This window comes from Trichomycterus rosablanca, chromosome 27 (assembly GCF_030014385.1).
Source record: "Trichomycterus rosablanca isolate fTriRos1 chromosome 27, fTriRos1.hap1, whole genome shotgun sequence".
NCBI lineage: Eukaryota > Metazoa > Chordata > Actinopteri > Siluriformes > Trichomycteridae > Trichomycterus > Trichomycterus rosablanca.
The window spans coordinates 12,693,102-12,709,184 of record NC_086014.1 but is presented as its reverse complement, the minus strand read 5'-3'; the positions used below and the strand labels follow the sequence as shown (position 1 = coordinate 12,709,184).

General features: G+C 40.4%; 1 protein-coding gene across 2 annotated transcripts in view; it reads right to left on the bottom strand.

Annotated features, from left to right (window-relative positions):
• Positions 1-16,083, bottom strand: part of adam10a (ADAM metallopeptidase domain 10a) — a 34,694-nt gene that overhangs the window by 4,127 nt on the left and 14,484 nt on the right. For both annotated transcript variants that reach the window (XM_062989410.1, XM_062989409.1), the window contains 13 exons: positions 11,159-11,277; positions 7,989-8,147; positions 6,203-6,303; positions 5,429-5,605; positions 4,349-4,441; positions 3,582-3,765; positions 3,274-3,437; positions 2,874-3,057; positions 2,479-2,629; positions 1,861-2,044; positions 1,548-1,656; positions 529-749; positions 248-374 (listed from right to left, as the gene is read on the bottom strand). In XM_062989410.1, the coding sequence (XP_062845480.1) occupies positions 248-374; positions 529-749; positions 1,548-1,656; positions 1,861-2,044; positions 2,479-2,629; positions 2,874-3,057; positions 3,274-3,437; positions 3,582-3,765; positions 4,349-4,441; positions 5,429-5,605; positions 6,203-6,303; positions 7,989-8,147; positions 11,159-11,277 (1,973 nt within the window). The remainder of the gene's footprint in view (positions 1-247; positions 375-528; positions 750-1,547; positions 1,657-1,860; positions 2,045-2,478; positions 2,630-2,873; positions 3,058-3,273; positions 3,438-3,581; positions 3,766-4,348; positions 4,442-5,428; positions 5,606-6,202; positions 6,304-7,988; positions 8,148-11,158; positions 11,278-16,083) is intronic.

Below are 16,083 nucleotides of genomic sequence, written 5' to 3'. Positions count from 1 at the left end.
GATGAGTAAAATATACGTTTTCAAATCATTATTACCCGCCACCCCCACCACTCCACCCCACTGTTGGAAATAAACAGTATGGATTTAATACAGACCTGTCATAATTACAATTACTGATTATTACCTATTTAAGATAATCATAATTGCATACAGTGGGGGTGGCTCTGTTGAGTATTTGTGGGAGGTGCATTAGCTGCAGTGGTTTTGGACAGGAATAGTCTGAGATGAATTGGGGTGGGTGTATTACCTGGCAATGGTCTCGGAGGGGGTAGTTTGGGGTTACTGCTTGGCGTGTGTACACTACAGATCTTGATGAATCCAGCCATGAGCAAGATGAGGGCTATGCCCATTAACAGCACAGCCCACCAGTAATGCTGTAAAACACACACAGACACAGCGTATGTTAGACAATCATACAAGCTAAAGAGCACGTTACAGCAAAAACTGGGCATTTTTCACATAGTTGAATTCCATTGCTGTGACTGGCAGAAACTGGCACTTTGAGTTAAATGAGCAAGCCGTACGTACCACTATCCACTCCGCGATGTTCTCGTACAGCACAGGGTTGAAGATGGCTTTCTTGAGTCTGGCCAGCGGTCCGTCTGCATCCACCAGCCTGCACTTCATAAACACGTCACAGTAGCCTTTATAGTCGTTGCAGGGAGAACCGGGCTGCAGGGTGCGTACCTTATTTTGAAAGAATTGTGACCATTCAGTTGAGCCTGTACTTTTGCATGTGTTGGGCTGATCTAAGGAGACATAGAGATGCAAAGGCATTTTAAAACACACACAGAGACTTAATTTAGTAGATATCCTTTGTTTTTGTTTTTACAATTTCTAATGGATCTAGCGACCTGATATAGAGTACTGGTTTCAGGGCTGAAAGCTGACTAAAACACTGGATCAGATTTGACAGTACAATATTATTTGATCAGTACACTAACATATTGTATAAGGTGAATGTGTGTAATGCTGACACAAAAAACACAATCCATGTAGATGTAGGACACACACAGCTGTCTGTACAAAAAAAGCAACATCCAAGGGCTCCCTGTGGCTTGTGGTATCATAATACTATATATTATTCATAAGGACAAAGAGCTGTTGGATACAGAGAACTGGTCTCATAGCAACATAATGCAAGTAAAAATTAAGCGTAAAAATTAAGCGTAAAAAAACAAACCGGTATTTACGAATGGCACTGTGTGCACATAATTACATGTTCGTGCAGCTAAGCTCAGATGAATGAATGACTAGAAATATGCTACTGAACCGCAAGGTAGTTTTAAAGTTTGACATTTTTAATACTAAAAAATGCTTGAAAAAACGACAGTTTTGTATGTTTAAAACATTCACGGTCATTAACTAAAAAGAAATAGAAAGCTCAAAATAGAGCATTTCAAAAAAGATTAAAGCTGGCACAAATCCATTTTAGCTCCTTGATTTGAATATATTGCCATATTGTTACAGTGAAGATCTACAAGTCCCTCTGTGTGTGTGTGTGTGAACACTTGGCAGCTTTGTCTAAGGTGGCATGTTGCACTCACTCTTCTCCATGCAGCAGACGTGACACAGTTCTGTCTCATCCTTCCCATCTTTACTGACACACGTACAGATCTGCAACCCAAAGCGCTCACAAATCGAGCCAGTACAGACCTGAAAGACAAAGATGGAAAAGAAAAAAAGAAGTAATTGTGAATAAAAAAGTGGTTTTTGAGTGACATTCTGGTTACCATTTAGACTTTTGAGGTCAAAAGAACATTACCTTATCATATCTTGCAATACCACAGACTGTACCATATCTTGTGACAAAAGTGACAACAACACATGCAAAATAAGTGGGAGACTGAACGCTCGTACCCCGTTAATGCAGACTTGTGTTTCTCTGTTGCAGGACGTTAAGTTTGCTTTGGGCTCAGACGTGGTGCACTGAGCTGTGTTGCCGTCGCAGTTCTTCTGCTGAGCACACTCCGACTCATCCCTGCACTTTTGATCTTTTCCTTTAAACTCACACTCAGGTGTACAGCACGGGCCCTGACTGGGACTGCAGGGGGAAACAGACAGAGAACACCATAGAAAGATTTAAGAAAGTGGGTAAGAATAAAATGCGAAAATGGTATTATAGGGTAAACATTTTTTATGAAAAGTGATCAGCATCTGATTATTTCTAACGGAGGTCTAAATAAGTCTTAGCAAGTCTGTTGTGTAAACATTCAACGTTCAATTTTAAAAATAACTTTATTTTGAAAAATAACAAGTAACCTTTTTAATCGCCTTTAAATAAAACCTGCTTGGCAGTGGTGCCGTTTAGCCCAAATAATAACATTCGAAGGAAATTCTATTATTATTCTATTATATCTATTAATATATCTATTATTTGCTAATAAGTCTACTTGTTTAGTGAATTATATAATCTGAGAGTGTGACGCTGATGAATAGCAGCAGTGGAGGATCTAGTCTGACTGATCTAGTCTGTACCTGCATTTGGCTCCAGGCTTCAGTTTGCACTTTTTGCCATCAGGCTCATTGGCACTGTGGCAGCAACTGTCCTTACACTGATCACTGTAACCACAATCACACTGTTCTCCAGCCTCCACTAATCCGTTTCCACAGATCGGCTGCCCAGATTCTTAAAAAAAACAAAAAACAGAGAGAAATACACAGAATTACAGAAAGATAAACAAAGATATACAAAGAAAGATCGAGATTTTAAATATTTATTATAGACTTATTAGGAGCAAATGGCCAAAACAGTCATCCTTGTAGCTCCATTACAGGACGTACAAGAAGCAAATTTCAAAATCTAAAATCATGTTTCGGCTGATTGATTTTACAGATGCACAAAGATATGACTCCATGTGGAGATTACCTACCCACGAAGCACTGTCTTCTCTTCTTATCCAACACTTGGCTGATGTTGCGGATGCTGCAGATGGAGAACTTGTTGTTGTTTAACTTGTCTCCGGACGTGGCTCTAGCGTACATGATGTAGTTTCCACGCTCCTTCATATCAGTAGTACTTGACTCTCCAGGAGTGCACTCGCTTCCAGAGTCATGCTGAAAATCCCAGAAAGAAAAGTAAAAACATTTAATAAACAGTCATAATGTAATATTTTTTAATGCTAATAATTACTAATGAATTTAAAAATGTCAAGGTGTCCTGATATTAGAAAACAACTAATAGATTCCACTTTGAATAGTGCATTTTGTTGCCTTAGTGCTGTCTTGTTATTGACCTATGTGCAAGATCCTGTTTCAACATCAGTTACTCACAGGAGAGCCAAAGTTGTGTCCAACCTCATGGGCGAAGGTGATGTGGGAAACCTTAGGGGGAACGTGGGAGGCGTAGTTCTGCACGGTGATGATGCCAGTGTTAAGAGACTTCTTCTTGCCATCAGAGTAAACCTTATTGCTCTCACAGATCCCACCAGAGCTTCCTGAGAGAACGCACGACAGAGGAAAAAAAAACAATCAGAGATGTTTTCCTTTCCTTCAGCAGTTCTAACTACAGGCAACCTAGTTATTGCAAAATTTAAAAACATTTAATTTAAGACTACGTCTGTGTGTGTGTGTGCATGTACCTGAGGGAGCGCCGACCCATGCCAGCCCTAGAACTCCATCATCAAAGTCTCTGTCGGTGAAGATATAAGCCAGACAGTAATCATTATGGTTCTGCTCCGAGTTCAGCTCTAGAAACTTCTCCACACCGATGTTGGCATAACGGAATGGGTTTGAATTGTCTTTCTCATCCTCTGTGGTGTTGATCTGAAAAAAAAAATAAAAATAGAGAAAGAGGGGGTTGAAGTGAGATCAAATAATAATTACAAGAGATCAATAACATGCAAAAAGTGGTAACAGTAATGGAAGCAATCAAGTCAGGGACTGGGTTACAAGGATTTTTGGAAAGTGGAAGATGCTCTAATCTTAAATATTTTTAGTTTGTTTGTTTATTAGGATTTTAACGTCATGTTTTACACTTTTGGTTACATTCATGACAGGAAACGGTAGTTTATCTTCACACAAGGTTAATCAGTTCACAAGGTCATATCGAACACACTCCTGGACAATTTAGTGTCTCCAGTTAACCTGACTGCATGTTTTTGGTCTGTGGGAGGAAACCGGAGCTCCCGGAGTAAACCCACGCAGACACGGGGAGAACATGCAAACTCCACACAGAAAGGACCCGGACCGCCCCACCTGTAAATATTTTTAGAAAATGTGCAATAATCTGTTTATCTTTAAATTAAAATTGAAAATTGAAATACAACGTTAATTTAAAATGTACAAATTAATTAGAAAAATTGTGCAGCACTAGTACAGTGACACACACACATAGACACACACACACCTTGATTCTCTTCACCATGAAGCCAATGTTGCGGATGCCCTGGAAGTCTGTACTCTGATAGATGGAGTTGATGGCCTTCACATGGCTGGAGATCTGCGAGGACCGACACAAATAAATCATTTCCATGGCAAAACACTCAACATTAAAATGTACAAACTATTATGTCCCACTGTGATGTCAAAAACAAGTAAACAACTGACCATGAGCTTGTTGTACAAGCTAATCCAAAACCATAAGCTGCGATATTACATTTACCTCCTATTTTGAGACTATTACTCCCTCCTCTTTTCTGGGAAGGTGTTCCATGAGAATTTGAAGTGTGTCTGTGGGAATTTTTACCCATGTAGTCAAATGAGAATTTGTGAGGTCAGGCCCTGATCTTGGACAAGAAAGCCTGGCTCGTAATGGATGTTCTACTCGTGTGAAGTCGTGGATATGTCAAGGCCACTAGAATTTGCTGGACCCTCCCACCAAATCTTATCTTCATCTCACATAGTGCTAAACAGGAAAAGGCCTTCAACAAAAGCAGGGATCTCCATCCTCCTTGAGCCCTGATGTATCAGGACGTTGTGTCTGGTCTGTGCTGCTTTCCAGCTCTTTTTTTATCATGGGTTTACAGCTAGAGCTGCTCGAGTTCCTGCTGGCACTGTGATCGCCAGCTACACTCCATTTAAAGTACTCCTCTGTCATTTTAAACAACGTGATGCTGAAGTGGATTTTGTTTTCGACACCACTAGAGATGCAGTGTTGCATGATTCTAATGCACTTCCTGCTCTGGTTCGTTTTTTATCCTGGGGTCATTTGCTTTTCCTGCTATGGTAAATAATATCGTCACCCAGAGACTGACCATATGTTTACACAAATCAAGCAAAATAAACCAACAGGAGGCCATTCATTTCCTTTGGTCATGCGCTGCACAAACCTTAGATTTAGGTACCAGCAATATATTTGCTTAACTGTTTGCAAATTAGGAAAGAAACGTTTTAGCGACAAATCCACTGTATCCAATAAAGCCAATTGTATGATACGAGTGTCTGACAAAAAGTGAAAAACCAGCTGCACCAAGAAACGACAGGTTACCTGTGCAATGACAGCCTCTCTGGTTTTATAGTATTTAAAGAAGAAGTGGTCTGTCTGGATAAAGAGCTGGCAGGTATTCTTCTCAGTGTCGGCTGCCCGTTTTTTCCTCAGGATCACTGGCCCATGTGCTCGCCCTTCCTCCTCCTCCTCCTCATGTGTGTGCACTTTAACCTTTTCCTACAGGAGAGAGTTCAAAGAGCAGAATTATGCACAGAATGCAGAAATCTCCCAACTCATACAACAACCGATTTTCATTGTAGGCAGCACTCAAATTGAAGGGTTATAAAAAAAACTGCACAGTTCCAGAATAAAGAATAATGTTGTTTTCTACACACCAGGGGCCACTAGTATTATGTAAATCTAAACAAAACAGTACATCAGTGTGGGTCCTATTAAAGTCCCCTTTAAATATCAGATAGAGGGTGGTTGTGAATTGTACAGAGCAACAAACAGTAACCTTATGAACATAAAATATAGGACAACAACCTACAGAGGTCGTACTTGTGCATAAAACACAAACATTTCCTTGACGCAAGAGCAATTTTACCCCTGCTGTTATATTCCAACCACAGTAGATGTGACTGTGTTGTGGTTACCTCCTTGGTGGGTTTCCTGGTCTCACAGTAAATACTAAATAGTAAACTTGCTTAATGATTACTGCTAAAGTAGATCAATAGTTTTTCCATCCTCGAATGACAATCACATATACAGATGTTGACCAAATCACTGTATAAACCCTAAAACACTCGGCGCTGAACTAAACTCTGGACTGACCTCAGCTGGCGTTTCCACTGCGGATGCCTGGTACTTCTTCATTCTCTCGAAGACAGAGCTATCAGCACAGCCTCCTTCACTGCCATACTTATGAGGATAATCTAGAAGTAAAGAAAGGGTACATGGTATCAGAGCCTGACTGACAATCTCACAACAAGGAGTATTGTTTTACTCAATCCAGGAATTCTAACCTATTTAAACTGCCTGGTAATGTGTCTGGTTACATTTCCATATTTGACCTGGTACTGGTACTAGGTACTTTCTCTGTCAGCAATTTACCTGGCATTTTACTTCTGGGGTTCATTCACATGTAACATGTACCTGGTATATTACTGCTAAATTTTCAGGTAAAAGTGCATGTGGGAAAGATGTGTGAGACAGCTTTTCTAATTACTGCTTCCACTGCAGAAGACAAAAACAGTGCTATAAAAAACTCCCAGTGCTAGTGCAGACTTCAGCAGGTTTAGGGAATAAGAGTGCATTATTGTATTTTCAAGCTTGAAATGAACTTCAAGGCTGTACAGTGAAAGAAAAACACGAGACTGTTAGGCTGTGCTGTAGTGGAACTGAGGGGAAGGATTGGGGCAATCAACCAACACCCTTCTCTGCCCAAGCACTAAAAGCTTCTCCAGTGGCATGACCTCAGGCCTCTGCCCTGTGCTGAATGAGAAATGGAAAATCACTTCTATCTAAGAGACAAACACAATGCTGAAAAATCCTCACAGATGTGCTTTGAAAGAAAAGGTGAAATATTTAAATATATCGGCTGTTCGATGCTAGAATAACAGATAGAAGAATGGAAAAAAAAAATCACACTAAAACAGGAAACACATGGTGGACTTTGAACTTCTGGTAAACACAGGATGAGGGACAATGAAAGTGATGTCATGTGGAGACTTACTATTTTGTTTTAAATAGAGCTCTAATAAGAACCTGCAATATTAACCCTTGTGATGTTCTATATCGTTGGGACATGGCCTTTATGGCCAGATCATGAACTGGGAAGTATATACTGTACATACACACACAAATATATAGGTGGAGTACAACAATGGACTAGTAGAGCTGAAACAGAAAAAGCTTTAGCGCACACACACACACACATACACAAACACACGCACACACACACACACACAATGGGGTTTCCTTCTCGTGTTATCAACAAGCCAGAGCATGAAAAAAGCGCGCGCGCACACACACACACACACACACACACACACGTCTCCATTTTGACGTGTTTGTTTGACGATGAATTCCACGCAGATCAACACTATGTGTCGCTGCTAGTGTTTCTGGGTGGGGCCCTGACCCATCTCTACACTCAGCAGGCTGGAGCAGTTAGTGAAAATGCTTTTTCAATGTTTTGCTTGTGTTCGGAATTAAACTTCTGTGTTAGATGGGAAGTTTTAAAAAAGCTTTCCTTACACATGTACTCTTGTTAGAGAAAATATTTAACCTTCTAGAGAGACACTAGATGACTTATAACCTTACGGCTTTTATTTCCTTTCAATGCTGCAGTCAAGTGGAGTCTAAGAAACCCTAAATGCTTTCCTGATCTCCATATATACAAAATACGTCAGGTATAGCGTAATGGTCTATACACACTATATAAAGCACAATGTTGCTAATATAAAATCAATAAATGAAAGTGGTTTCAGCAAAAACTAGCCATTTGTCACCAGTCTTATCGGCTAAACGATCTGATAAATGACAAAAATCATAAAACAGCACCTCAACATTCCCATTCAAATCTGAACCGACGGGCTCGTTTTAAGGACACACTTACCGATGTCGTCCTCGTGGTAGATGACAGAATGGTGGGGCACATTCCGATCTTTGAGGTATCGCTCAGCTGGCTCCACGTAGTACGTTCCCTGATGGCTCTGTATGAATCCCTCAAACTTGCCATCAATGACAGAGCCATGAGTCACACTGCCTGGTTCTCCTAATAGAAAAACACACATATTAAGTCTTGTTGAAAGGCCAAAACTCAAACATTTAGCTGTCTAGTGATGCTGTGTTCATGTGAAAACATATCTCTGCATATTTGTTGTAGTTACTGATATTTGACGTGATAGCAGACATGATCAGCTTGATTCTGTGTGATCAAGTCTTTTTTTAATGCAATTATTTGTCTGTACATAAAAAACATGACAATGTAATATCTAAACAAGGGCAAAAACCCTCACCACCACCACTGAAATAAAACATATGGCCTCGACCAGGGTTCTGCGATTGCTACATGGCATAGACTCTTTTCGCTACTACAACCCCTGGCAAAAATTATGGAATCACCAGTCTCTGAGGATGTTCCTTCAGTTGTTTAATTTTGTAGAAAAAAAGCAGATCACAGACATGACAAAAAACTAAAGGCATTTCAAATGGCAACTTTCTGGCTTTAAGAAACACTAAAAGAAATCAAGAAAAATTATTGTGGTAGCCAGTAACAGTTAGATTTTTAGAACAAGCACAGGGAATAAATTATGGAATCACTCAATTCTGAGGAAAAAATTATGGAATCATGACAAACAAAATAACACTCCAACACATCACTAGTACTTTGTTGCACCACCTCTGGCTTTTATAACTGCTTGCAGTCTCTGAGGCATTGACTTAATGAGTGACAAACAGTACTCTTCATCAATCTGGCTCCAGCTTTCTCTGATTGCTGTTGCCAGATCAGCTTTGCAGGTTGGAGCCTTGTCATGGACCATTTTCTTTAACTTCCACCACAGATTTTCAATTGGATTGAGATCCAGACTGTTTGCAGGCCATGACATTGACATTATGTGTCTTTCTTCAAGGAATGTTTTCACAGATTTTGCTCTATGGCAAGATGCATTATCATCTTGAAAAATGATTTCATCATCCCCAAACATCCTTTCGATAGATGGGATAAGAAAAGTGTCCAAAATGTCAATGTAAACCTGTGCATTTATTGAAGATGTAATGACAGCCATCTCCCCAGTGCCTTTACCTGACATGCAGCCCCATATCATCAATGACTGTGGAAATTTGCATGTTTTCTTCAGACAGTCGTCTGCATAAATCTCATTGGAACGGCACCAAAAAAAAGTTCCAGCATCATCACCTTGCCCAATGCAGATTCGAGATTCATCACTGAATATGACTTTCATCCAGTCATCCACAGTCCACGATTGCCTTTCCTTAGCCCATTGTAACCTTGTTTTTTTCTGTTTAGGTGTTAGTGATGGCTTTCTTTTAGCTTTTCTGTATGTAAATCCCATTTCCTTTAGGCGGTTTCTTACAGTTCGGTCACAGACGTTGACTCCAGTTTCCTGCCATTTGTTCCTCATTTGTTTTGTTGTACATTTTCTGTTTTCAAGGCATATTGCTTTAAGTTTTCTGTCTTGACGCTTTGATGTCTTCCTTGGTCTACCAGTATGCTTGCCTTTAACCACCTTCCCATGTTGTTTGTACTTGGTCCAGGTTTTAGACACAGCTGACTGTGAACAACCAACATCTTGTGCAACACTGCGTGATGATTTACCCTCTTTAAGGAGTTTGATAATCCTCTCCTTTGTTTCAATTGACATCTCTGGTGTTGGAGCCATGATTCATGTCAGTCCACTTGTTGCAACAGCTCTCCAAGGTGTGATCACTCCTTTTTACCTGCATACTAACGAGCAGCTTTAATCTGATGCAGGTGTTAGTGTTTGTAATGAAAATTTGCAGGGTGATTCCATAATTTTTTCCTCAGAATTGAGTGATTCCATAATTTATTCCCTGTGCTTGTTCTAAAAATCTAACTGTTACTGGCTACCACAATAATTTTTCTTGATTTCTTTTAGTGTTTCTTAAAGCCAGAAAGTTGCCATTTGAAATGCCTTTAGTTTTTTGTCATGTCTGTGATCTGCTTTTTTTCTACAAAATTAAACAACTGAAGGAACATCCTCAGAGACTGGTGATTCCATAATTTTTGCCAGGGGTTGTATAAAGTAGCTTCTAGCTGTAAGTGCAGTGAAAATCTCTTCCATACTCTCTTACTCATTTCATGTCTATATATTTTTTCATTTCCTTACCCCAGCACTATCGCAGATCAAACCGTACAACATTCAGTGCTACAGCCCATTTCCCAGACTCATACTGCTGTTACAAAATGATGAAATGAAGTATCTTGGCACAGGTGTGCATTATGTTTATACAAGAAAGGAGTTATTTTCTGTTTAATGTGTCTTTGCCCAGAACCAACAAGTCAGACATCACTACATCAACTACTGATCTGATACAGACTTTCATTCTCTTTGTATAATATTAAAGTTATTAAAGGGAGCGCGGGTGGCACAGCAGTTTATTATGCTAGCCCACTTCGGTGCTATAAGCTGGCTGGGTGTCTACACAGACACGATCGTCTATGTTTGGGCTTGATAACTGAAGCCCTGCGATGAATTCCGCCCTGTCAAGGGTGTTCTTGCCTTGTGCCTAGTGTTTCCCAGTGGGACCAGACCCGTCGTGCTCCTGACCAGGATAAAGCAACTGATGCAAATGAAAACGTAATTAAAATAGGATTCAGTACGCAGACATGATTGGTTATGTCTAAGGAGGGAGAGGAATGATGGGCAAAGCCCTGTAATGGATTGACGACCTGTCCAAGGTATTTCTGTCTTGGGCCCAACCGGATCCACAGCAATCCTGACCAGCATAAAGCGGTTGATGAAAATGAAATAAAATAAACCACCTCACTGGTAATAAGTGGAATTAATTATGAGTTTCAGTACATGCAGAGACTTAAAAATTACCTTTAGGACACACAGAAATCAGACTACTAACAGCAATAGGTAAACTCAGAGGTTTCCCATAATCAGAATGAAGGGCACGTAAACCCAGTGATCACACTAAATTAAATTTCTTCAATAATCTGATTATAGTGCGCATGCCAACACACTCCATCTGTTCAGTTTGGTGTAAATTAGGTGTGATGTGCAGGTGACTTACCGTATAATTCTCCACTGTAAATGTGTGAGGTGTCGTACTGCAGCTCCTCTCCAGAGACCTCCACCTTTAGATCAGGAGCAAACAAAGCCGTGTCCCTCTTCATCCGCAAGTTAAAATGTCTGAGACACACAGAGGAAGGGTTATAGCATCGGATACTTGTTCTATTTACCTGCAACTATACAGTGCATCCTTGATAAATTGGTGTTACTATGTTGCAGGTTAAACCCACTAGAGATCAGGTGGATCTAGGATCAGGTAAGTCCTGCAGGACCAGACTTATGCCTACTGAGATACTGAGTAAAACACCAATGCAAATTAGCCATGGCTATTGCAAATGCTTTCCACATGATTTTTAAAGTAATTCTATGACAAAAACACTGAATACAGTACAAAAGGATTTGTAAAGCTAGGCACTAATGTTGGACAAAAAGGCCTGACTCACATTCGACATTCTGATTCATCTCAAATGTATTTCAAGGGTTGCAGGCCGATGAAATTCTTCCTTCACAAACTCATCAAACCATGTGTTTATAGATCTTTATTTAAGCACAATGAGAATTCATATTATCTATTTACACAACAGGTTTTACACTCCTGTTAGCAATGGGTGTGACTGAGCTCTAGAATCATAAGGGGTGTCCACAAACTTTTGGCCACAGGTATAATTTGCCAGCTAGTCTTTGCTCAGCCACATATTCCTGTATGTGTTTTCAGACAGTGCTGATGTAAGGCAGGTGTTAAGCAGATTGTTTAGCTAACATGAATGTTTAATTATGTGGTGCAATGGAAAAGCATACACTCTAGAGTCAGAAGATCACAGTTCACTCACTAAGCGAAGAGAAAAAGAGGACAAGCAAAATAAAAGGATGAAATCCTTCACAAGACAAGTATACAGGTGAAAGAAGCAGAGCGTACCCTCGGTAATTAAGCTTCACTCACTCTGAGGACCACAAGAACAGGGAAAGTCAACTACATCCCCTGATACACTTGGACATCTGTGACAAGGACAGAAGCGACAAATTCTACAGTTTACAGGCGGCCCATGGAGCAACTAAATCCTCTGTTATGCTTTCCAATTCCCAGATTTCTGCATGTGAAGCTTCGTCTACATTTGTTAATTAATTCTTACTGACCAATTTATCCTGATTGTAGTGGGTTCATTGCATTTCGAAAAATAAATAAATAAAATAAATATATATATATATATTCTTTTTTCAAGTCATCCGCCCGATTACAAGTGATTTGATGGTCGTGTGCACAGCTCCCAGAGGAAATCTCTTTAATATATCCATTACCTCATGACCCACACTCTGAAGTGTCCTTCATCATTCACTCTGCTCCCACAACTATGTCATCTACCTTCTCAGGAGGCCAAAACGTTTTTTTTGCCTGTAAACCTATCCACTCTGCTTTCCGTCCTCTATTTATTTTCTTCCTGCCAGCATCATTTCATTCTTCTTTGTCAGCTTCTTTCTCACTGAGCCTCAGGAGAAAGAAGAAACTGCAATGTAAAATATCCACCGGCAGTATCAGAGATACCTCTTATGTTCTCTAACTGATGACACAAATGATTCTCCCCTGTCTGATAGTACAGGGGAGACAAAGGCTCACAAGGACAATTTAACAATTTGCATTTTTTAAATGTATTTTAATGGCACAGCCAGCAAAGTGGGTGCTGCACAGCAATAGAAAATAGGTTTCTGGGTCTGATCCTTTCCTTCAGTCAGTGTCCAAGAGTGTGTTGCTTTGTTATGATCTAGTGTCCAGTCCAGGGTGTATTTTATTTCCGGCACATTCCTGTAATTCTTTTGATAGGAGTGTTGCTAAGGTATTGAGTAATACAGCTCAGTATAAGGAACAGTGTGTGTGTGGATTTGATTCTATTTTTCTGATCAGTACAACATAGCATGGATTAATAAACAAGACTTTATTTACTGTATGCAAAGAGACTCGTAAATTACGCAGAGTTGTGCATATATGTTAATGCAGTACACGATCCAGACCAGGATAAAGCAGCTGATAAAAATGACATATAATGGAAAAATTTAGATTAAAAAAAAAGATTTAGACTTGCAGGTGAATTGCAAGTGAAGTAAACAAAGCATGATTACAATGACTTGTCTCTTACAAAACTGTATGCACGCCACATATCAATCATATGTGTGTGTGTGTGTGTGTGTGTGTGTGTGTGTGTGTTACAGGCAGGGGGTTCCCAGCACAATTACCCAAAAGCGGCGGCTCTGCTTCCCAGAGTTCTTTACTGTGCAGGCGGCTTGATTTTCAATAGCAACTCCAGGTTTCCAGTAAACTGCGACCAACACTTCCAATCCAATTACCCAGCACTCATTGCACCGCACCCCCCCCCCCCAAAGATTACACAGTGAAATGAATCATCTCCCTTCACTGCACAGTAGTTCAAGGACTTTACTGTAATTACAGTTAGGAGTCTACGTGTGGCAGTGAACACATACAGCATGATGAGAACTGGTGAGCGTTTGCATCCCGAGTGTAATGAAAGAATTGTTTCTGAGTGAGCGACAGAATACAGGGAAGATTAGTAAGAGAGTACAGGATGACTTTCCAAAACAGTGAGTGAGTGTAAGGCATACTATCTACCATTTACAATGAAGATATAAAAACTATGTAAACAAATATTGTGACCCGACAGCAGCAGCTTTATGCATTTAAATGTTCCCGCATCTGCTGAGCATTTGCTGCTTTCTTAAAGTCGGTTCAATCTGGTCTAAATTCAATTTACTAGAACTGTAGCTCATACTGCTGTAGCTTAGCTGTAAGGATAAGACTCTTACTGTACTGTGGCTCTGCGTGTGTGTGTGTGGTGATAAGGATGGGTGTTTCTCTACAGGTGTGTCTAGTGATGCGTACTCTGCTAGCCTGGCAGCACAGCTCAGCACAAAGCTGCTTTTAGCATCAGTACAGCACATTATTAACACAAATGGAGGGTTACAGAGAGGAAAGACGGCATGAGGGGGTTGTTGTTGTTTGTGCTACCAGTTATGTGGCAGCAGTGCAATAAAAGAATCTGTTTATATGTTTATATCAGACAGTAGAAGTCACGGTTGTAGCAGCAAGGATGTGGATCCCTTCGGAACAGAGAAAAATGAGTATTGATCTGACTGATCTGGTTGATAATCACGGCATGGTTGACAGTGCTGGACAAACTGGTTTGAGTATGTCAAAATCTGTTCATCTTGCATAGTATATTAGCCCTAATGCTGAGTGCTTCTGGTTGCTGTCACTGTAACCCAGACAAAGATGAAGCAATGTACTGAAGCAAGCAATGTTCTTGAGCTGCTGTAAATCATCTGAAAAGCTGAGATTAAAAGAAACCAACATGGCACCCGAGAACACAGACTGATAAAACAAAACCTTTCATTAAAAAAAAATCCAGAATATCCAAGAAGTAAACAGTGCAGCTTCAATACCTGAGTTATGGGGGATCAAATCCCAGCCTGGGCTCACACATACAGAAGGTACATGGTGTTACATGAACTTAGCCAGTGGTAGAATGCATATCAGTGCACCCTCAGTGCTGGTCCCAAGCCCGGACACAAAGAAGGAAGGGCATCTGGGCATAGACTGTGCCAAATTAATAAATAATTCACTTTGGCGACCCCCGACGAGAGTAGCCGGAAGGGATCATTCATCATTCATTTGCATACTGTAGCTTTAATCTAGTTACACAACCCAGCAATGCAAATCACCACACAAGACAACAAGCTTGACTAGTTTTTTTTTATCTAACCAAACCCATTATTTACATACCTAAACCAGGTTGTAATAATACTTAAGGCATGATACTGAACGGTCTGATTTAAATGCATCCTTCAGTAAAAAAAAAAAAACAGTACAATGTGACCTCACACTCAACACCTTCTGTTTTGTTTTGCTGCAGGAATCTCATTAATGCTGCATTATAAAAGAGAAATGGACCGTATAACTCAGGTCCTGTGATGCACTGGCATGCCGTCCAGATGCCTTGCGTCCGGTGTTTCCCTGTGGAACCGGATCTGCCGTGATCGGACAATAGCACTGCTGGTGATTCGAACCCTGTCGTTAGGATTGTGGGCTATATTTAGTCACCTGAATTGTTTTCAGCAAACCACCTTGTAGAATGTAGTTCTGGGGTGTCGTTTCACTCCTGCAGACCCATAATCCCTTGCAGCACTAATGTCACTGAGGCTCAGAGACGAGAGATTAGCTTCACATGGTCCAAACACATGGTGACATTCAGCATGACCTCCAAATTCAAACACACACACACACACACACACAACACACACTTCCCAGGGTATCTCCATGGGAGCTAAAGATTTGTCCACAGTGTCACCTGGGTCTCTCTCTCTCACACTGTTTTTCTCTCCCCCCTTAGCTTCTATATTTTGTATAAGCACTGTAGGATTTTGTTATTGAATGCAGGAACAATCAGCTGTGACATACGTTTCAAGTACACCGAGAACCACCTCGGTTTAAAACAATGTGGTCGTATTTGTATCTATAAAACTCACAATCAACCCACCAGGTTAGAATTAAGTATGATAAAACCAAATGCTGGCACAGTTTCCTGTCTAGCTACAAAACCAACAATAACCCATCAAATCTGTGTGCGTTCTCAAAGCCCAACTTTCTCAGCGACGGCTGAATTTGGCAGCATTTTACTGTGAAACTGAGGCGAGCAGAATAATAAATGACGTAGAGACTTCAGACCACATGCTCATGATAACTGTGGCACTTTAAGGAAAAACCCTTTCATTCCCCAGACAAGAAACTTGATTCTACAGCAGCCTCCGGTGCTTCAGGCAATATTTTTCACAGGAAGTTAAGGAGAACTGATACACAATTTTCTTTTTAGCAGTTATGAAAAAGGGCAGCAAGGAAACGAGTTAGATAGTCAAAGAGAGAGG